The sequence below is a fragment of the Clarias gariepinus genome, chromosome 16, assembly GCF_024256425.1.
Source record: "Clarias gariepinus isolate MV-2021 ecotype Netherlands chromosome 16, CGAR_prim_01v2, whole genome shotgun sequence".
In the NCBI taxonomy this organism is placed as follows: Eukaryota; Metazoa; Chordata; class Actinopteri; order Siluriformes; family Clariidae; genus Clarias; species Clarias gariepinus.
The window spans coordinates 9,765,270-9,788,160 of record NC_071115.1 but is presented as its reverse complement, the minus strand read 5'-3'; the positions used below and the strand labels follow the sequence as shown (position 1 = coordinate 9,788,160).

At 42.1% G+C, this 22,891-nt stretch overlaps 1 protein-coding gene across 1 annotated transcript; it reads right to left on the bottom strand.

Moving 5' to 3' along the window:
* Nucleotides 1-212: 212 nt before the first annotated feature.
* Nucleotides 213-15,180, bottom strand: LOC128544053 (alpha-2,8-sialyltransferase 8F-like). The gene is made up of 7 exons (XM_053513998.1): nucleotides 15,095-15,180; nucleotides 13,275-13,328; nucleotides 13,067-13,147; nucleotides 11,367-11,511; nucleotides 9,779-9,891; nucleotides 1,499-1,591; nucleotides 213-706 (listed from the first exon to the last, which is right to left on the bottom strand). The coding sequence occupies exons 1-7, from the start codon at nucleotides 15,178-15,180 to the stop codon at nucleotides 235-237; spliced, it is 1,044 nt and encodes a 347-aa protein (XP_053369973.1). The 3' UTR covers nucleotides 213-234.
* Between the last annotated feature and the right edge of the window lie 7,711 nt (nucleotides 15,181-22,891).

Sequence of the window (22,891 nt, the reverse complement as noted above, 5' to 3'; positions counted from 1 at the left end):
AGCTCTAAGATATAGTTTGGCAAAGCTTCTGTGTAGAACTTCAGTATCGAGTCTTGACCTCAACCTAACTGAACCTTCAAGATAAATGAGCCTGCTGGCTGCACCCCAGGCCTCCACACCTTAAATCAGTGCCTGATCTCACTAAATAACAACAGATATGGAATGTTAAAAATATATATGTATATATACATATAGATGTCAAATGTCCACCACCTTTTGGCCATAAAATGTAGTTTAATTTGTGCACTCCCCTAGGTGCAGATGGATCACGCCCTTGTTATGGAGGTTCAACAAGGTTTCAAACTCAGCTGGCATCGAATGCATTACTTTGCTTACTGGTTGGTTATCATAATAATGGTTGGTGAGCTGCTGGTAGGTGTACGGGTGTGATTGAAAGGGCCAGAAGCCGTACAAATGAACATTATTGCAGAGCTCTAGTGCCAAGCTGGCCATCATGATACCTGTGCTGAGGCGTACTTCACGAAGTCCCTGGCCATGCCAAAAGTGTGCCAGACTTTTTAGGTAACTTGGGTTAAAAAAGACAACATGCTGGCTGCTGCTACTGTGGTCTTCCAGTGAGTAGAGGGCACGCAGGGACACAGCTGTGTTCATCCCAAATGAGAAAGCAGGCAGGAAGATTAGAGCGTTCCCATACAACTGCATGTCCTTCACGAACGGCCGTCGGCGCTCAGTTAGCGATTGGTACCTGCAGAGGATTAGATGGAAAAACATAAAGTTATATGGTGGTTTATTGCAGTATTTCTTAATGAGCTGATTTTTATTTTATTTTATTATTTTACATAAAGTGTGATTTTGGTCTTGTGATTAGATTGTTACATGGAAAAATTAGGCTCTGGATGCTTTTAAAAAATATATTATTTAAAGCTTTCAATAATCCTAATTGTCCTTGAGATAAAACTCATCCAATTTAGATTTCACATCAAAATAAATTTGACATGTTTATGGACACTATAGATTTTTTGCTTTCTAAACCTTTACTAAAAACCAATTTACATAAGCAACAATTTTTACAGGTCACATGCTTTGTGAAGCTTAGACAAGCAAGACATTTATTGGGCACATATAAAATCATTTCTCCAAAACAGTTAAAATAAGAAACTTAATTTTTTTAGGAAAGTAAGATTGATCACTTCCATGTTGCATAAACTTCAGAAGTAGCTTCTTAGACACACACATTTTCTGTGTTATTAATTTAAAAAATGTAAATCAATACTGTGTTCTGTTTGTTTATATTTTCTTTAATTGCTCTTGGACTTGTTCTGTTTTATTAATTTTTTTTGAAAAGATATACTGGAGTTTACTATAAATAAAAATGCTCCATCAACAGATTATCGGTTTATCAGAGGTTAAAAGATATTATTTATTAAGACCAGCAGCACAAATTAGCATATTGAACACATACATAAATACCATGAGGTGCAAATAAAGAATCTACCACAAACACACACATACAACTGCATTTACAACCCAGAGTCACCTTCTAAAGAGGATGGAAGGGTTGGCTGTAACAAGGTTTGTTTTCGTTCCTGTGTCTTTCTCATGTTCATTGCTCACTGGAGGAAGATTACACCTAAAAAAACAAAATAATTTCGAATTTTATTTGTCACATACACAGTCATATACAGTACGATATGCAGTGAAATGCTTTAGACAACTGCCCGTGACCTTAAAATAAATGACTATGAAATAAAAAAATAAATATGAAAAGGAAAACAAGGTAAATTTAACTAAGTAAGAATAAAATAAAATATAGAATTGAAATAAAAATAACATAACATAACTGTACAGTACAAAATATGCAATAAAAGAGACATATATGAAAAATATAGAAAAATGAGAGACAGCAATACAAAGATATATAATTTAGAACTATGTGTGGGAATGAGGTTGAATATGAATTGAGTATAAATAGAAATTTCATGGATTTAAAGTGTTTAAAGTGTTTAAAGCGACTGTGCATCCGGGTAACAGAATGTCCAGGGGGTGTGCAAATGTACTTGAAGTAACATATTTAAAGTGATTTGTGATAATTTAACTTAACTAATGTCCACAAATTTGTAGTTGTGCAGTGGCCACTAGTGTAAGTGAATGTCCAGAATGTCCACAGTGAGTGCAAAATCCATGTGTGTGGATGTGCGAAATGGATCAGTACTGTGGGGTGTACTGATTAAGAGACCGTATCGCCTGCGGGAAGAAGCTCCTCCTCAGTCTCTCTGTGTTGGTCTTCAGGGAGCGGAATCACTTTCCTGACCTCAACAGGGAGAACAGTCCATTGTTGGGATAGCTGAGATCCTTCACAATCTTCCTGGCCTTGGTCCAGCACCGCTTGCTGTAGATTGAGTGCAGGTCAGGGAGCTTGGTGCGGATGATGCGCTCAGCTGATCGCACCACCCTCTGTAGAGCTCATCTGTCCTGCATGGTGCTGTCCCTGAACCAGGTTGAGATGTTTTCCGTCTGGATGCTCTCTATGGTGCAGGAGTAAAAGTTCCTGAGCACCTTGGAGGGCAGTCGGAAGTCTCTCAAGCGTCTGAGGTGGTAGAGACGCTGTCGGGCCTTTTTCACCATGTTGTTGATGTGACAGGACCATTACAGGTCCTGTGTGATGTGAACACCGAGGTATTTGAAGCTCTCCACTCTCTCCACTGGGCTCTCGTTGATAATTGGGGTCTTGTAGTTCCTCTCCAGCTTAGTGCTGAAGTCCACTATCAGCTCCTTTGTCTTGCTGACATTTAGGAGGAGATTGTTCCTCTGGCACCAGTTCTCCAGATTCCCAATCTCCTTCAGGTGGGCTGACTCGTCGTTGTCAGAGATCAGTCCCACCACGACTGTGTCATCAGCAAACTTAATGATGGTGGTGGAGCTGAAAATGGCCGCACAGTCATATGTGTACAAAGAGTACAGCAGGGGGCTCAGAACACAACCCTGGGGGGCTCCAGTGCTGAGAGTGATGGAGGCTGAGACATGTCTGCCCATCCTTACTGCCTGTGGTCTGCCAGTTAGAGAATTAGAGATCCACTTGCACAGAGATGAGCTGAGTCCCAGGTGCTCCAACTTGGTGGTAAGTGTGGAGGGAATAATGGTATTAAATGCTGAGCTGTAGTTGATGAAGAGCATTTTAACATAATTCCCCCTTCTAGTGTCCAAGTGAGTAAGTGATGTGTGGAGAAGATGAGAGATGGCATCATCAGTAGAACGGTTTGAACGGTAAGCGAACTGTAGAGGGCCAATGTGTCTGGTAGAGATGAAATGATGAAGTCCTTGACCAGGCGTTCAAAGCACTTCATCACTATTGAGGTGAGGGCTACAGGGTGATAGTCATTGAGAGAAGCAGGATGGGGTTTCTTCGGGACAGGAACAATGATGGACTCTTTGAAGCATGTGGGGATCACCGACTGAGATAAAGAGATGATGAATATCTTAGTGAACACAGGTGCTAGCTGGTCTGCGCAGGCTCTAAGGATACGGCCTGAGATGCCTCCTGGTCCTGCTGCTTTCCTGGTGTTCACTCTCTTGAAGGCTCTCCTCACGTCATGCTCGGAGATGATGAACGCGTTTCTGGTGCTGGCAGTGTCTTCCTGTCTGTAGCCGTTAGCGCCGCTAGCATTAGCATCGCTAGCGTCTTTAGCTGCAGCCTCGAAGCGAGCATAGAAAGTGTTCAGCTCGTCTGCCAGAGTCACTGCAACGTTTGTCATACCGGATGTGCTTTATAGTCCGTTATTGTCCTTAGTCCCTGCCACAGGCTCCTAGAGTCACTCTGTTGGAGTTGTGACTCTGGTTTTCTCCCATAGTGCAGCTTCGCCTCTTTCACCGCCTTCCGGACGTTGCATGACGCAATCTTGTACGGGTCCATGTCCCCCGACGCAAGTCCCGCGTTATAGGCAGCGGTGCGAGATCTCAGAGCGTCGCGGATGGTTTTATCCACCCACGGCTTCTGGTTGGGAAACGTTCTGATAGTCTTTTTCTTTACTGTATCATCCGCTAGTTTCCCAATGAATCCCAAAACCGTTTCCGTAAACACGCTGACATCATCATCGGAGCTGTTCCTGAACATATCCCAGTCTGCGTCATCGAGTGCGTCCTGTACCGCAGCCACCGATTGGTCCATCCAGCGTGCAACCTCCCTCTGAACCGGAACTTCCTGTTTCAGCCTTTGTTTGTATTTTGGCATGAGGAAGAAGGCGATGTGGTCGGATTTACCAAACAGTGGACGAGATTGGGCCTTGTAGCCGTTCTTGACTGTTGTGTAACAGTGGTCCAGTTTCCTTTCGCCCCTGGTGGGGCAGGTGATGTGCTAATAAAAGTTCGGCGCTGCGCGTTTGAGGTTGGCACTGTTAAAGTCCCACGCCACAATAAGCGCAGCGTCCCAGTGTTGTGTCTGGTGCTGTGTAAGTGCCTCATGCAGCTTGCATAAGGCAGTGTTCGTGTCCGCTTGTGGTGGAATATAAATGGCGCTGATTATGACCAATGTGAACTCCCGAGGAAGATAAAAAGGATGACACATGATGGACAGTAGTTCTAGATTTGGTGTGCAGGAGCGTGTGAGAAGAACAACGCTCGCGCTGTTGTACCAGCTGCTGTTCACCATTAAACACACACCGCCTCCCCTTGACTTCCCCGAGTCCTGTCCATGCGGTGAACCGAGAAGAACTCACCCGGCTGGATGGTGTGGTCCGGCACGCTGGGTTCAGCTATGTCTCGGTGAAACAGAGGAGATTGCAGTCCCGAATGTCTCTCTGGAACTTTATCCTGGCCCTGAGGTCATCGAGCTTGTTTTCCAGTGACTGGACGTTGGCGAGCAGGATGCTAGGCAGAGGTGTGCGGTGTGCACGGGCTCTCAGCTTGTTCCTGACAGCGGCTCGTTTCCTTTTTTTTTTTTTTTTTTTTACATATAGTGTGATTTTGGTCTTGTGATTAGATTGTTACAGGCAAAAATTAGGCTCTGGGTCCGTCCACCATTGATTTGTTTTTTATTCTGATGAAGGTAATGATGAAGGTTCTAGAATAGTAGCTTAGCACATTTGTGCTGACTATAATTCGAGTCACTAGTTTGAATTCAAAGTGACTTGTATGGCATACTGCATACTGTAATAAAAACTCAACATTAATTATATGATCACAGTGCAGCAAAAACGTTTTTAGTCAGCCACCAATTGTGCAAGTTCCCCCACTTAAAAAGATAAGAGAGGCCTGTAATTTCTATTATGGGTATACCTCAACTTTGAGGGACAAAATAAGAAAAAAAATTCAAAATATCACATTGTAGGATGTTTAATGAATTAATTGGTAGATTACTCAGTAAAATAATTATTTGGTCACCTACAAACAAGTAAGATTTTTGGCTTTCACAGACCTGCAACTTCTTCTTTAGGAGACTCGTCTGTCCTCCACTCGTTACCTGTCTTATTGGCATCTGTTTAAACTCGCTATCAGTATAAAAGACACCTGTCCACAACCTCAAAAAGTCACACTCCAAAGTCAACTATTGTCAAGACCAAAGAGCTCAAAGCTCAAAGGACACCAGAAACAAAATTGTAGACCTGCACCAGGCTGGGAAGACTGAATCTGCAATAGGTAAGCAACTTGGTGTAAAGCAATCAACTGCGGGAGCAATTATTAGTAAATGGAAGACATACAAGACCACTGATAATCTCCCTCGATTTGGGGCTCCACGCAAGATCTCACCCCCCGTGGAGTCAAAATGATTCAAGTTCAAGTTCAAGTAGGCTTTATTGTCATTACAACCATATACAGTTAGTACACAGTGAAACGAAACAACGTTCCTCCAGGACCAAGGTGCTACATGCAACATAAATTTACAACATAAATTAACAGAGACACTAAACTAGCTAACCAAGAGGCCTAGTTAGCTAGCTAGCAGAGACAGGACAGAGAGACCTAACATAAATTACAATTAACAAAAACTAACTAGCTAAGTATAACATTTTTATAGACAACATAAAGTGCACGTGCAAATGTGCAAACAAGAGCAACAACAAAGTGACAGTGCGCAACCACGACATAACAGAACATAAAATATGGTGTTGAGGTAGTGGCTAAACATAAACATTTCCTAAAACAGCAGCAAGAATTGAGGAATTAGTGCAAAAAGTAGTCCAGTAATGATTATTGTGCAAAAGAGATAAACAGTGAAGCATTTACAGGTTGGTGTGAACGATAATTTGGTGGTGTAGGTGTGTCTGCACTTGTGTTGATTAGTCAGTCCAGTCCCAATATTTTGAGGTAGTTGAGTTAAGCTGTGTGATAATTGTGTGTGTGTGTGTGTGTGTGTGTGTGTGTGTGTTTATCAGTCCAGTCCCTTTTTGTTGAGGAGACTGATGGCTTGTGGAAAAAAAGCTGTTGCACAGTCTGGATGTGTGTGCCCGAATGCTTCGGTACCTTTTTCCAGATGGCAGGAGTGTGAAGTGTTAGAGGGGTGTGTCCGATCAGCCACAATGCTGTTGGCTTTGCGGATGCAGCGTGTGGTGTAGATGTCTTGAATAGAGGGGAGAGAGACCCCGATGATCTTCTCCGCTGTCCTCACTATCCGCTGTAGGGTCCGATATGGCACAATTCCCAAACCAGACAGTGATGCAGCCGCTCAGGATGCTCTCGATAGTTCCTCTATAGAAGGTGGTCAGGATCGGTGGTGGAAGCTGGGCCTTTCTCAGTCTTCTCAGAAAGAAGACACGCTGTTGGGCTTTCTTGTGTAGGGAACTGGTGTTGAGGGACCGTTAGAAACTTTTGTTGTTGTCTTTACACCAGTCCGTTAGCCTCTGCAATTCCTCTCTGTACGCTGACTCGTCGTTCTTGCTAATGAGACCCACCACGGTCATGTCATCAGCGAACTTAATGATGTGGTTCGAACTGTGTGTTGCTACACAGTTGTGAGTCAGCAGTGTGAACAGCAGGGGACTGAGCACACAGCCTTGTGGGGCCCCAGTGCTCAGTGTGGTCAGAAAATCCAGGATCCAGTTGCAGAGGAAGGTGTTCAGGCCCAACAGGTCAGCTTCCCAATAAGTTTTTGGGGGATGATAGTGTTGAATGCTGAGCTGAAATCTATGTACAGCATTCGAACATATGTGTCCTTCTTGTCCAAGTGTGTGAGGGCAAGATGTAGTGTAGTGGAGATGGCGTCGTCCGTTGAGCGGTTAGGACGGTACGCAAATTGCAGTGGGTCCAGTAAGAAGGGCAGCAGGGTCTTGATGTGTCTCATGACGAGCCGCTCAAAGCACTGGTCTGAGTAGCTGAGGTGGGGGCGGGGCTCTGCCCGATATGCGCCGGGGATGTTTGTGTAAACAAGATCCAGCGTGTTTTCCCCTCTCGTTGCGAAGTCCACATACTGATGGAATCTAGGAAGCACTAACTTGAGTCCTCTTCTGTTCTCCCTCTATACCCGGTATCTTGGTAAGGTCATATCATTGCATGGATTTTCATACCATTGTTATGCAGACGACACCCAACTTACTCTCTCCTTTCCTCCCTCTGACACTCAGGTTTCCACCTGGATCTCAGCATGTCTGGCAGACATCTTATCCTGGATGGCTGCTCATCAGCTGAAGCTCAATCTCAGTAAAACCGAACTGTTGTTTATCCCTTGTTACTTATCCCCATGTCAAGACCCTGTGATATCCCTGGACAACAACCAAATCACTCCTTCAACCACCACTCGCAATCTTGGGGTAACTGTGGACAATCATCTGTCATTTCCTCCACACATCGCTAACCTTACTCGCTCTTGTAGATTTCTTCTTTACAATATCAGAAGAATTCGCCCATTTCTTTCTTCCCAGGCTACTCAGGTGCTTGTTCAGTCCCTTGTTATTTCAAGACTGGACTACTGCAACTCACTCCTGGCAGGCCTGCCTCTGTCCACGATTCGTCCTCTGCAATTGATCCAGAATGCAACAGCACGTCTCGTTTTTAACCTTCCCAAGTTCTCCCACACCACACCACTCCTTTGCTCCCTGCACTGGCTTCCTGTAGCTGCCCGCATCAAATTCAAAATGCTGATGCTTGCCTACAAAGCTAAAAATGGCCCAGCACCCACTTACCTCTCTGCACTAATCACACCACGCACTGCACCACGTTCCCTCCGATTCTCCAGCACTGCTTGCCTCATCCCACCATCTCTCAGGGATTGAGGGGGCCATTCATCCAGGCTCTTTTCTGTTCTGGCACCTAGGTGGTGGAACAAACTTCCTCTAGATGCCCGAACAGCATAGACTTTGACTATCTTTAAATAACGACTCAAGACGCATCTGTTTCTCCAGTACTTGGAATGGGGCTGATTTCTCCTCTTTTTCTTATTTTAGATTCACACACACACACACACACACACACACACACACACACACACACACACAGCACCTGTGTGCATAACCAGAAACATTTCTTTATAGGTAAAGTGCAGATTAAATTTGTTTTATTTAATTTTATATTTTTTATTATTAATTTTTATGTATTTATTTTTTGGGGCTGTTGAACGAATAATTTGAGTTTCTATTATTTCTTAAGGAAAAAATTGGCTTAGATTTTTTTATGTATTTTTTTTATTTTAGTGTTTTGATGATCCAAAAGAGGATTGGGAGAATGTCATATGGTCAGATGAAACCAAAATAGAACTTTTTGGCAAAACCTCAACTTGTGTTTGGAGGAGAAAGAATCCTGAGTTGCATCCAAAGAACACCATATTACTGTGAAGCATGGAGGTGGAAACATCATGCTTTGTGGCTGTTTTTCTGCAAAGGGACCAGAACGACTGATCCGTGTAAAGGAAAGAATGAATGGGGCCATGTATCGTGAGATTTTGAGTGAAAACCTCCTTCCATCAGCAAGGGCACTAAAGATGAAACATGGCTGGGTCTTTCAGCATGACAATGATCCCAAACACATCACCCGGGCAACGAAGGAGTGCATAAGAAGCATTTCAAGATCCTGGAGTGGCCTAACCAGTCTCCAGATCTTAACCCCATAGAAAATCTTTGGAGGAAAAGTCTGTGTTGCCCAGCGACAGCCCCAAAACATCACTGCTCTAGAGGAGATTTGCATGGTGGAATGGGCTAAAATACCAGCAACAGTGTGTGAAAACCTTGTGAAGACTTACAGAAAACCTTTGACCTCTGTCATTGCCAACAAAGTATTAAGATGAAAGTTTGTTATTCACCAAATATTTATTTTCCCCCATCATTTGCAGAGCACCAAATAATTTTTTTAATACTAAAAATAGATTAAAAAATCTTACAATGACATTTTCTGGATTTTTTTTTTATTGTTATTATTTTGTGTCTCATAGTTGAGGTATGCCTATGATGAAAATTACAGGTCTTTCTCATCTTTTTAAATGGGAGAACTTGCATAATTGGTGGCTGACTAAATACTTTTTTGCCCCACTGTATGGTGAAGCTTCCAATAAAAGGATATTTATTTATCATTTTATTGAGGATTTTCCAGTGTTAGCACTTGTGTAACAACCAGTAAGTTTTCTTACAGGAGTCTTCAGGACTAAAGCAGAAGCTGGTAAAGGGAAGAATGTTTATAGCTAATATAACGTAAGTGATGTTATAACGTTAGGTCATTGAATAAAAATTTCTTCTCTTACTGCCTTTTGGCTGTACACCCCTGACATAACAACACAGCTCAACACCATTATGATTTTGCAGTTTTGCTAGTTTTTTTTCTAAATATAACATTATGCACCTTTACTAAGACATTAAAACATTGTGCCTTTCTTTATTGAATAAAAGGAACAGCATCAGACCTGATGACATAAGTAGCAGAGTTGATTTGTTTTCCACAGCTGCTGTTGGCTAAGATGCCTCCATTGCCCACCACAGCACATGACTGCCATGGTGCTCCTTTGAATGGGTTTTCCTAAACACATATACACACACATTCACACATTCTATAATTATATACAGTGGAACCTCGGATTACAAGCACAATTCGTTCCGGAAGTGGGCTCGTATTCTAAAACACTCGTAAACCAAATAAAATTTTCCCATAAGAAATAATGGAAACTTAAATTATTCGTTCTACTGCCCCAAAAAATAAATACATAAAAATAATTAATTCAAAATATTAATTAAAAATATAATAAATTAACCTGCACGTTACCTTTCAAAAAAGTAAAAAATAAATCCCGGCAGATAAGCGTTTCCCTTTGTGCACGCGGGCGCTGTGTATGTGTGTGTGAGGCTAGAGTAAGTGAGACTCTTGCTTTCAGCCCCTCCTGTCTCCCTTTCCTCATCTTACACATTAAAACTTTCTACTCTCCTTTAAACACACTCACACACATTAACGGAAAGACTGTTGTTCTCCCCTAAATTATGAAAGCTTCTCCGCTTTTTTTTATGTTGCTCGCGTAACAGCTCGTTAATTCATGCTCATGTCATAATGAATGGACAAACTCGTCGATGCCTGTTCTTTTATTTTCTGCATTGTCAGGTTATTGTACAAACTTTCAGGTGGTTCCTGCACTTAAATCCAACAAAAAAAAACTACTGAAGAACAAAACTCTGGCTCAATATCCTAACTTAAATCTCACATTCGCGTTCACACACACACACCAGACTGCATTACAATGCATCTCCTGCACTGGACTACAGTTCTGTAAACAGCGGCCATAAATCCACGTCTCCCCGCTACACCGTTTTATCGTGTGAGCGCAAACTAACAGAATCAGTGCTGTAAAGTAAAACAAACAAACAAATGACCCAGCACATTACCTCTGAAAAGATTTGCAAAGAGTTTTTTCGGAGAGCAGAGTGAGAGATTCTGTCACACACGCACACACAGCCGGAACAGTGTCTAATTACGCTTGCGTGTGCGCGCGTGCACACACACAAACACACCGCGATGAGGAAGAAAATAGATTTTTAACCTCTGTATTGAGAATTTCTTTTGCCTTACACCCGCGCACAGACGTGTGTTATAAGAAACAGCACAAGCGCTGTACACACGCGCTTCCGAACACATAATAAAATATGTTTCACACACACACGTAGTCACAGTGTTATAGTAAACAGTACACGCGTGCACAGATGTTGATTATACCAGTAAGAGACGAGCACTAAGACCCAGCAGGGGAGACAATTCCGCAGCGCAAGAGAGAGAAAAAACTTTGGCTCAGTTGTGATCACGTGACGCTCGGCGTCAAAACAAAAAGTGCATGCATGAAACATGATACTCGAGTGCTCGTAAACCAAGAAAATGCTAGTTTTTCCAAGTTAAATTTTATTAAAAATCTTGGCTCGTCCTGCGGAACACTTCGTAAACCGCGTTACTCGTAATCCGAGGTTCTACTGTACTGTAATTTAAGTGTATAACATATTCCAATAAAACCATACCTTGGGAAATAAATTGAACAGGTCTGGTGTCACCACCATTATCCTTTTTTTCTCCCCATCAAATGTAATGTTTGTTCCCACAGGTGAGTTGTCCTGTGTAACCACTGCATTGGAAATAGCATTGCAGCTGCTGCCAAGCAATGACCTGGAGAAAATGCAATAATTTTGATAAATTATTTAAAATGAGGAGTGGAAAAAGTCGCCTTGCACCTCCAGGGTCCGGGTTCGATTCCTGGCCAGGCTCGATTCCCGTCTCTGTGTGCATGGAGTTTGCATGTTCTTCATGAATACAGGATAAAGCAGTATGTGAGATGAGTGATTGTTATTGAAAAAGAGTACTGTTAGTTTATTTATCCTATTTTCTATTATTCGGTATACTAGAACACTACAATGTTTTATTATTATTTTTAAAGCACCCATTCCGTTTCAATAATGAAGAAAGACAATGTGTCATTTATCATGATACAATATGGAGTTACTGGTTTATTTTTGTATGTCTTATGATAGATTAGCCACTGTTCTGTTGTTCCTAACTTGAGGATGGGCCCCAAACAAACATGGCATATGTATAATAAAAGGAAAGAACTATATTTTTATAGATTTGATATACTTTTAAAATGAAATCTACTTTTGATTTTAGTAGGAAGCAGATTTTAAACTGAAAAAGCTTTAGAGTGGACTGGTTGCTTTTATAAAAAATTGTTTGTGGGAATGTAATGACCAGATCACCAGAGCTCACTTTATACAGAAAATAGAATACCAATGGTAAAAGCAATATGTTAACGATTTGTTTAGGGGCCTATGTGCTCTGAGATTGCCTATGCATCTCACTTATATTTGCATGATGAGAACAGTTTACTGAGTTAGAAGTTATGCTTCCTCCTCTGCTGCATGATTGCGAGGACGTTGCGCTTCATTATCTTTCCCTCAGCGACGAGGATATCGTGCTTCCTCCTCAGCTCGATAGCGAGGATGTCATGCTTCTTCTTCTTCCGCTCATCAGCAAGGACTTTGAGCTTCTGCCTCCGTCGCTCGACCTTGAGAACGTCACACTTGTTTCTCTGCCACCCAGGCCCGAGCACGGAGCTACAGCCTCTGTGTAAGGAGGCCAGACTCAGAACATTGGGAAGGGGGTCCTGGACCTCCGTTGGCGCTCCGAGGAGCAATTTTAAGGGGGACGAGTACTGTACGGGTTAACCCCTAGAGGGCGACAAACGCCCAGACTTGTTTTGTGTTTTTGTTGTTTTATTTAAGCTAATGAACTACATATCCCAGGATGCACCTCGGTCAGGTGATGGGAACTAATCCCTAATTACTGATATTTAGTATAGTTAGTTTAAGTTGAGCCCTGCATGTAGCATTAGTTGTGGATATTATGGTTGTTTTTCGTGCTCTAGAGAGTTGTTGTTTCAGTTGGTACTTTAATAATATAACAATAAAAAGAACTTTCAAATCATCACCTGTGCCTCTGCATTCATGCCACGCAAACGCCGACAACCAGATCATGACAGGTTACATTAAAAGCAGTGTTAATTTCCAAAAGCAATGCTCCACCAAGATTCTTGTGAGTGTTTTGGACAATTCTTTGCACTTTTATTTATTTGTCCCAGTACTTTTTCCACACCTGTTTGCCACACATTCACACATAGGTTTATCATTCTTGTTGTGTTGCTATATGATGGGTTCTGTGTGTTTGTTACCTAAATGATTTAAAGTTCTTCTCCTGTTTCACCCACGTTTGACTGTAACTTGCTAATAGTTTGTCAATAATGCCACGGTCCCTGAAACACACACACACACACACACAAACAAACAATAAGCAGTGACAAGCTTTAGCTTGCTTGATCTTTATCTTTCTGTAAAATATCAGCTTGTGTAATGTTTCTATGAACAGTGCAGCATTCTCACTTGCTGTTTACTGGATTTTGTTTAAGTTTTGATAAATAGATGGCAGCTTCATCACTGTGAGGAGACAAACAGAAAATCAATTAAAGGTATGCCAAGGCTATGGATTAAAGACATGATTCAGAGGAAGGGGTAGTATTAAGTGCAAAGCATACATATGTGGTGTCCTAAAATTAGGGTAATTTTGTCTTGTACAGGTTGGGTGGAAAGTAATTAGGCATTTAACATTCGTAATAAAGTCCATATTTCTGATACAGATATGTCAAAACAAATTGTACATGTACTTTACTACATAGGAAAATGAAAGCAAATCTTTACATTTCAATGTATTCATGGTTGTTTTGGATATTGCGAAGTCTTCCAGTGTGCGAGGCCTTGTTCTGTACACCTCCTCCTTTACATAGCCCCACAGGAAAAAATCACATAGAGTGAGATCTGGACTTCTTGAAGGCCATTCATGAGGTCCTTGTCGTCCCAGCCAACATCCCGGAAAATGCTGGTCTAACCACGCATGCATAGTAAGAGCAAAATAGGATGCCTAGTTGAATTTCACCCAACCAGTATATTACATTTTATTTAGATTTGGTCTGCATTAAATGTTACCACACTTCACAGTTGTCAAAATATTAATTTATAAAGTAAATGTCTTGGTTATCTCAAAATAGACTTATTTTTGTTAACTTAAGATTATGATTATATACCAATATAACAAAGTAATGATTTATTATACTGTATTGCTTATTTACTATTATATTTTTATTCTCCTAACTGATACTATTCCTTACTTTCTATTTACATAAGAAATAAAAGTAAATGTTACCTTGCAGAGTGGCTTTGAGGTATACGTTATATAAGTTAGATAAGTTTTTACTGTTTTCACTTGCCTGTAAGCATATGCAAAACTTGACGTACTTGTGTGTGTCATAAAAAAACAAGTCTGAATTTTGGTAATGAGCTTAAAATTAAGTCATTTTTAAATTCCCAAATTCATTAAACTATTAAACATTTCTTTCTTGAGTTCATGCACATTCCTTAGCTATCAAATTTTAGAGAATAAAAAAAAAACAAAAAATGGGTATTTAAAATGTTTTTGTATAACATGTACTGGTTTCAAGTGTTTGCTAGCTGTGTTCCACTCTCACCTTCTGCCTGAGGAAATTGGTTGAACATCAAGTGGACCTCTGGAAGTTGCATCACCGTGAGAAGAGCGAAAAAAAAAAAAAATCTAAATCTTTCTAATAATAAAATATAAAACAACAGCAATAGTGTCTCTGTTTATGTTTTTAAACACCTGTTTCTTTTGTTTAATTACAGTTTATTCAATGTTATTGACACAAGCTACAGTAGATAGAGAAGATATATAAAAGCAATTTAATAAGGAATAACCAGTGTCCATGCAATTTAACTGTTTGCTTTCAGATAGTAGTAAGACTCTAAACGTGTGTTAATTTAAGGCAGGTGTGTTATGCATCATGACCACACAAACCAGCTACCACCCATACCACAGTTACTGTGTCTACAATTTGCGCTTTATATTTTAAAACCCACACAAAAATTTATTATATATAGTACATTTTGTATGTATAGTAAATAATATACACATGTATTCTACATAGTATATTACTATACTATATATAATGAGTTTAATAACTTTAAAACAACACACATTCAGAATTATTAGGAAATCAGTTTACATTCATGTCAAGAAGACAGAATAGTTTGATTTTTAATCTGTTCTGCTGAGTTTTACCTACTATTCGGCAAAGGATGCACTTAGAAGTTCTGAGAGAAAGAAGAAGAAAAAAAGAGGATCAGCCACTCACCTGTAAGTGAAGAAGTGCCAAAGCAGCATGCTGCTTACAGAGGCTAACAACAAGACAGATAGCAGTGTTAACATATAGACCTTCATATCTGATATGTGTAATCTGTCAGTCTGTAGCTCAGCTTTGTTAATAAATATGCTTGTGTAAATCCACCCTCTTAAATTCAACATTTTTGTTTAACTGTCTCTCTCTCTATTTACTCTTCCACCCATCTTCTTACACTTCCTTGGTTTATGTTCAATCTTGTTCCTCATTTACATTACATTTAAGGTGCTTTAAGGCATGTGCTAGCCAGCCCGTTGTACTTCCTGTAGTGTTTTTTTTTTTTAATCTCTCGATCTTTACTTTCTGAGAATAACTTTAATCTTTCTCTTGGTCTATCATCATATTTTGTTCCTTCACACTAGGAATAAAATATATATTTTTAAATATAAATATAAATATATATAGGCCTATTTTAGCCTACAGTTTGTGTTCAGTAACATGAACATTTGACTTAATTAATTTACTCAAAAATTGTAGCCTAGTTTATGAAATGTTTGTGAATGAATGAAAACCAACCAAATAAAATCCAAACAGTCTATTTAACCTCTTTATACATTAATAAAATGTTTAAATAAATAAAAATAAAAAAATACCCACACTCGCCAACAAACTCACACAATGTTTTAAACCTAAAACTATCAATCAGCATGTGTAAGGGACCACCACTAGAGGTTGCTGTTTGTCATTTGTAGTTTTTGTTGGCTGACTCGGTTTCCCAGAAGGCACCTCGGTCAGGTGATGCGAGTGCACACCTGAGCCGAGGTAGCCATTAGTCCATCTATAAATAGCTGTTTAGTCTGGGAAACTGGGTCGAGCATTATCAGTTACACAACTGTCATTTATGTGGGCATTTTGTGTTGTTTTTGTTCAGTTTGTATTTTAAGTTATGTTAAATTGGGCTCTCGTATTGGCAATGTTTTCTGTAGATGTTCTGTGTGTCTGTTCGTGGAGCTGATTCAGTCATGTCAAGTGTGGTGTAGTTCATGTGTATGTGAGTATTGTAGTTCTTCTCCCCCTGTTTTCTTGAGTGTTTAGCTAAAGCAGGTAAGTAGCTAGGTGTGTGTTTGGCTATGAGTGTGTTTAGCTAAAATCTGTGTTGAGCTAACTGTCATGCTTCTACCCATAGCCCCTTTGTGTCTCTAGCCTTTCTGTGTTTCCTGCCTCCCTAGTTTCCCAGTGAGCCTAGCCTTTGAGTGTCCCCTAGCCTAGCCACTGGGTATCCCTCGTCTCTGTGTTTCTGAGGGGCGCCACAGGGCGTTTGCTAGGCGTCCTCCCGGCCTGTGTTTCGCCACAGGGCGTCTGCCAGGCGTCCTCCCGGCCTGTGTTTCGCCACAGGGCGTCTGCCAGGCGTCCTCCCGGCCTGTGTTTCGCCACAGGGCGTCTGCCAGGCGTCCTCCCGGCCTGTGTTTCGCCACAGGGCGTCTGCCAGGCGTCCTCCCGGCCTGTGTTTCGCCACAGGGCGTCTGCCAGGCGTCCTCCCGGCCTGTGTTTCGCCACAGGGCGTCTGCCAGGCGTCCTCCCGGCCTGTGTTTCGCCACAGGGCGTCTGCCAGGCGTCCTCCCGGCCTGTGTTTCGCCACAGGGCGTCTGCCAGGCGTCCTCCCGGCCTGTGTTTCGCCACAGGGCGTCTGCCAGGCGTCCTCCCGGCCTGTGTTTCGCCACAGGGCGTCTGCCAGGCGTCCTCCCGGCCTGTGTTTCGCCACAGGGCGTCTGCCAGGCGTCCTCCCGGCCTGTGTTTCGCCACAGGGCGTCTGCCAGGCGTCCTCCCGGCCTGTGTTTCGCCACAGGGCGTCTGCCAGGCGTCCTCCCGGCCTGTGTTTCGCCACAGGGCGTCTGCCAGGCGTCCTCCCGGCCTGTGTTTCGCCACAGGGCGTCTGCCAGGCGTCCTCCCGGCCTGTGTTTCGCCACAGGGCGTCTGCCAGGCGTCCTCCCGGCCTGTGTTTCGCCACAGGGCGTCTGCCAGGCGTCCTCCCGGCCTGTGTTTCGCCACAGGGCGTCTGCCAGGCGTCCTCCCGGCCTGTGTTTCGCCACAGGGCGTCTGCCAGGCGTCCTCCCGGCCTGTGTTTCGCCACAGGGCGTCTGCCAGGCGTCCTCCCGGCCTGTGTTTCGCCACAGGGCGTCTGCCAGGCGTCCTCCCGGCCTGTGTTTCGCCACAGGGCTTAAACGTAGTGTAACGGGTATTAGAGCCTGTTGGTGTCCCGTAGTCTGTGTCCTGCCAGAGAACCCATGTTTAACCCCATGTTGTTGGATATAATTTGGGTTTGTTTTGTGTTTTTATTCTTTATACTTCAGTGACTCTCACTATTAAAAAGACTTTTTTGTTGACACAAACCCTCTGCATTCACGCCTGCTCTATCCGCCCACGGCGATCAACATCCGCCATTACACCCAGTTCATGATAGCATGTGTATTTTGACTTTTAAAAACATCACTTGTAATTAAAAAAAAATGGATATATAAATAAAGATATAAACATGAAGTCTGCCAAAATCTTTTTTTAATTAAATTTTCAATTCGGATTTTGTGTTAATTTTATAAAATATTAACAGGGTGATAAGGTGACAAAAATGACGTACAGAGAGCCATCACCATGGCCATTTTGATAGGTGGTATAGGGCAATAATTTTATTGTCCTGGCTGAAAGTCTGTGCCTTGCATGTAGTGTGCAAAATTAAGTAAACTATATAACCTAACATAAGCAGCCCATAAAGACTGGCATTGCAAATCAAGTATTAGTTTTAGTTCTATTAAAGTTGTGGAAAATGTCATGTCAATGTCAAGTTAACAATAAATATAAATAATGACTAAACAGAAACAATGTAATTCAAATGAACTTAGTATTTCAATATATTAACCAAATGTATGATTGTTTTTTTGCTCTAGTTGTAAGGGACTGCTCCTAAAGGGCACTGTGGTTATTGTTTTTTTTTTTTTTAGTTTGCGTAAACCCAAATGCGGAGTGACACAAATAGGCAGGATGATCACGCGAGGACTTTCAAAGCAAGGACTTTCACAAATGGGGAGCAAGGAAGAGACACAAATCTAACCTGCATCCTATAAACACGCACTTAATCTGAAAGTAGACCCAAGAGGGTGAGTACTCATGGTTCGGAGAAATAGTCCGAGGCGACATGGGCGAACTCACTGACTGAACGAAGTGTAGCAGTTTGTTTACCCTTCTTATACTTCCTGGTTCGCGACCGCATTACTTCTGGGTTCTAGTGCTGGTTGCGGACTGAATGTGCATGACAGTTCTTAAAAATCTTTAGCCTTGTACAGTATATAATTAGTATTTCAAACTTTCAAGCCTCTCTGTAGATGCTCCTAACTTTTAACAAAACTATGTACACTTTGGGTTGAAAAAAAGCAAAACCAAATCTTTATTCAAGCAACAACCACATTCTAACCCCCAGAACAAAATCAAAAATTCAAAACCTCAAAAGGTTAGAATTTTTTTTTGAACAGGTCAGAAAATAGTTTAAAACATTCCAATGCCCCAAAACATTTATCTTTTTTTGCCATTAGTTTATATACTTTATGTCCATGACTTTGTTCCTCCAAAATCCTTGTCTTAGTCCAGTTCTATTAATGTATTTATTTAGATCCCTAAATATGTTATGTTGGCCCTGTGTATGTGTTTGCTTTTTTTCCTATGTTTACATATGTTTATTCCTGCATATGTTTTTTTTTATTTATTTTATTGTCTATACAGTAAAACCTCAGATTGCAAAAAACGCAGTTTGCGAGTGTTCCACAAGACAAGCAGAGATTTGTAATAAATTTTGACTTGGAAAAGGAACAAGTCTTGGAGTACCGAGTATCATGTATCACACATGCGCTGCTTGTTTTGACGCTGAGTGTTTGGTGATAACTGAGCTAACGTATTTTCTCTCTCTTGTGCTGCGAAATTGTGGGTAATTGTCTCCCCTGCTATGCCTTAGTGTACATCTCTTACTGGTATAATCAACATCCATGCATGCGTGGTCTGTTTACTATAACACTGTGACCACTTGTGTGTGCGTAAGACATGTTTTATTTTGTGTCTGTATGCGTGTGTTTACAGCGTGCTTGTAAAGTCTCATTAGAGAGGTTAAAAATCTATTTTTTCTCTCTGCATCTGCCTGCTCTTTGTGTCTGTGTGCGCGCATGCGTGCGTCATTGGACACCATGCCAAATACACACACACAGACCCCCCCCTACTTTTGCCTTCACAGACACAAACACACTTTTTCTCTCTGCTCTCCACAAAAACACTGCTCTGTAGCGATTCTTTTCAGAGGGTTAAGTGCAGGTTAATTTGTTTTATTTTTATTTTACAGCAGTGACTCCGTTAGTGTGTCGCTCAATCGAGTGTCATTAGAGAGATTTTTTGTTTATTTTTCGGATAAAACAGTGTTTCCATTGTGTGCGTGAGTGTGTGAAAAGAGTGAAGGAAGGGTAATTGTGTAAGACAAGAAGGGGTAGAGGGGAGGGGCTCCTTACTTTAACTTTACACACACACACACAGCGCCTGCGCGCACAAACGGAAACACACATCTGTTTTTTAAAGATAAAGTGCAGGTTAATTTGTTTTATTTTTACTTTGTTATATTTTTCTGGTAATTATTTTCATGTATTTATATTTTGGGGCTGTGGAACAAATAATTTGAGTTTCTATTATTTCTTATGGGAAAATTCTACTTGGTTCACGAGTGTTTTGGAATACGAGCCCGCTTATAGAACGAATTATGCTTGTAATCCAAAGTTCCACTGTACATGTGTATGTTTTTTTTTCCTGTATATCCATGTTTTTACGTGCAAGGTAACAGGGTTGGCCTGTGTATGTTTTTTCCTGTTTCATTGTATGTTTTATCTTTTTTAATTGTATGCTTTTTTTTCCTGCATATGTGTACTATATGTATATGCATATGTGTTTTTTTTTTTTTTTTTTTTTTTCTGTGCAATAGTATGCTTTTTCCTGTATATTATTTTGCTTCTCTGCTGTAATTACAGCACCGCATGCAATTTCTTAAAAGTGAAAATTTTGTTCGTGTATGAACTTTTTCCTGTTTGTGCTCAGCTCAACAGTTCTAAGCAGATGTTTTGGTCCAAATTGTTACCATGAGCTAGTAAGGATTTGCTTTGCTTGCCAAAATATATCTGTGACACGGAGTCAGTGGGGTTACGATCCACATGCAACAGAGGCAGAGTCAAAAGTCCAGACAGAAGAGTCAGGGCAGGTGGCTATCCAATAGAATTATTTCAGTAAGCAAAGCAAGGGTCGAGAAGCAGTCGGCAGGCAGAAAGGAATAAACAAACAATCTGGGTTCACAACGAGAAATCAAAACAGGGTGAAACATTTAGAAATGTTCACAACAGCAAAACAAGACTTTGCGACGTGGTTAGTGAGTGTGCTATTTTAAGGTCTGTGGATAATGGCCGACACCTGTGTTGATCAGCCCCAAGCACGGGGTTGTGGGTAATGGAGTTTCAAATGGCAACTAGTACTTCGGTGATGGCTCCCTCTGGCGGTCATCAGAGGGAGTCACCGAGGCTGTTCGTGGCAGTGCCCCTCCTGCAAGCGGGCTCCTGATGCGAGGAGGGACACGGCGCTAAGGGCTTTCCACGAGGTCTTGGGGCTGGCTAACTCGGGTGGGAGTTGTGGAAGTCGTTCACCAGACTAGGGTCAAGGATGTCCTCAGCGTTGACCCATGAGCATTCCTCTGGTCCATATCCTTCCCAGTCCATCAGGTACAGGAGATCTCGGGCCCGGCGACGTGAATCAAGGATTTTGTGGACCTGGTAGACCTCCTCGCCTTTGACAATGAGAGGGGGGGCACTCGCCTCCTCCGGATCCTCTGCTTCTCTTGACCTACCAGCGGGCTTGAGCAGAGAGACATGAAAAGTGGGTGAAATACGGTAGTTTCGGGGTAGAGCCAACCTGAATGAAACCTGAGTTATTTATCTAAGTATTCTAAATGGACCCACGTACCTGGGACTGAGCTTCTTGTATGGAAGCAGAAGGCAGAGATCTCAGGTACCATAGATCTCACTGACCCGGACCATAGGCGGGGTTCGGGCATCTCCGACGATCAGCCTGCTCCATGGTGCGACAAACGGCCCTCTGGAGGTGCACATGTGCTTGATTCAACGTCGCCTCGCTTTGACGGATCCAGGAGTCGACAGCTGGGAGTTCGGAATTCTCGCATTGAAAGACTGGTGATTGGTATCCTAGGCTACATTAAAAAGGTGTGAGATTGGTTAAGGGCTTCCGGAGATAGTTCTGAGCATATTTAGCCCAAAGGAAGTAAGGACTCCAGTCTGATTCTGTCGGTTATACGATCTAAAGAAGCAAGTGAGTTCTTAGTTTAGTCTTTTAGCCTGGCCGTTGGACTGTGGATAATACCCTGATGTAAGGCTGACGTTAATGTTTAGTAGTTTAAAGAATTATGTCCACACTCGGGACGTGAATTGGGGCCCACGGTCAGAGAGAATGTCCTTGGTGAGACCGTAGAACTGAAATACCTGGTTGCATAACGCCTCGGCCGTCTCGAGAGCCAAAGGTAATTCCGGTAGAGGGCAGGCCTTTGAGAAACGGTCAATGACGGTGAGAATGGTAGTGTAGCCTGATGAAGGTGGTGGGTCCGTGACAAGGTCAATAGCGTTGTGGAGGTATGGGCAGCGGTTGATGAAGACCGGCAGGGAGTTGGTGATTGGGTTTGGAGGTATTGCAAGTAGAGCAGTCCCTGACAAAGGAGATGGTGTCGATTTGCAGTGAGGGCCACCAGTACTGGTTTGAGAGGAGTTGGGTGGTTGCCGTGATGCCAGGGTGACCTAACCTGGGTGTGGAATGTACTAGCTGAAGTAGACGGTGTCTCAGAGAGAGAACCGCGTGAAAAACAGAGCCGCTTGTCTGTGCTTGAGTCGTTTGGATGATCGAAGATATTCTAGGTTGTGGTGATCCATGAGAACTGTGAACGGATGCTTTGCCCCCTCTAACCAGTGGCGCCACTCCTTAAAGGCGGCCTTCATGGCGAGTAGTTCTTATGATTGCCTACATCATAGTTTTGTTCCGTGGGAGAGACCTTGTGTGAAAAGAAGATGCAGGGGTACATCTTAGGAGGATTGCCCTGTCTAAGGAACAGCTTAGGAAGCTTATTCTTTTAAAGGAGTTTAAAAGTTGTGTTACAAATGCTGTTGCTATGTATCCTAATGAACATATAAGCCCAATCCCAATTCTACCCCTTAGAAACGTGAAATGCTTCCTATTTCTGGTGTTACTTTTATACTTGGCAATGACTTGGCTGAAGGTGATGTTTGGGAGAAGCCGGATGATGGAGTTTCACCTATAGTTACTCCTATTATAGAGCAATTAAGTAGATCTGACTGTTCTAACTTATTTCCAGCTTGTGCAATAACTCGAGCGAAAAGGCCAAGAGGAAGGTGCAAGATGAAATGAATGTTCTTAGTGACACTTTTATTTCATCTATAAATTCTCAATCAGAGCCTGATACTGTGCGCACTGCAGAAAAAGATGAGATTTCTGTACATAAGTTATGTGCTGGTGACCAGGTTGACAAGTCTGCTTTCATGTCTAAAAGACCATTCATATGTGATGACCAAGCTAATATTTGTTCTTTGTCTTCACTTTATAGTGTGACTCGAGCTAAATTGATTAACGCAAAGCACGCAGATAAAGCTCTTCAAGAATTGTATTCCTTAGCTGCTGCTGGACAAGAAAATAAAACATTGTCTTCCTTCTACTATCTCCAAG

Coding starts and splice junctions, on each gene's coding strand:
- LOC128544053 (XM_053513998.1), bottom strand. CDS start 15,180: ATGAAGGTCTATATGTTAACACTGCTATCTGTCTTGTTGTTAGCCTCT. Junction 11,512..13,066: donor AAGAACTTTAAATCATTTAG/GTAACAAACACA, acceptor CATTTTCTCCAG/GTCATTGCTTGGCAGCAGCT. Junction 1,592..9,778: donor TCTGCTACTTATGTCATCAG/GTCTGATGCTGT, acceptor TTGTTTTTTTAG/GTGTAATCTTCCTCCAGTGA.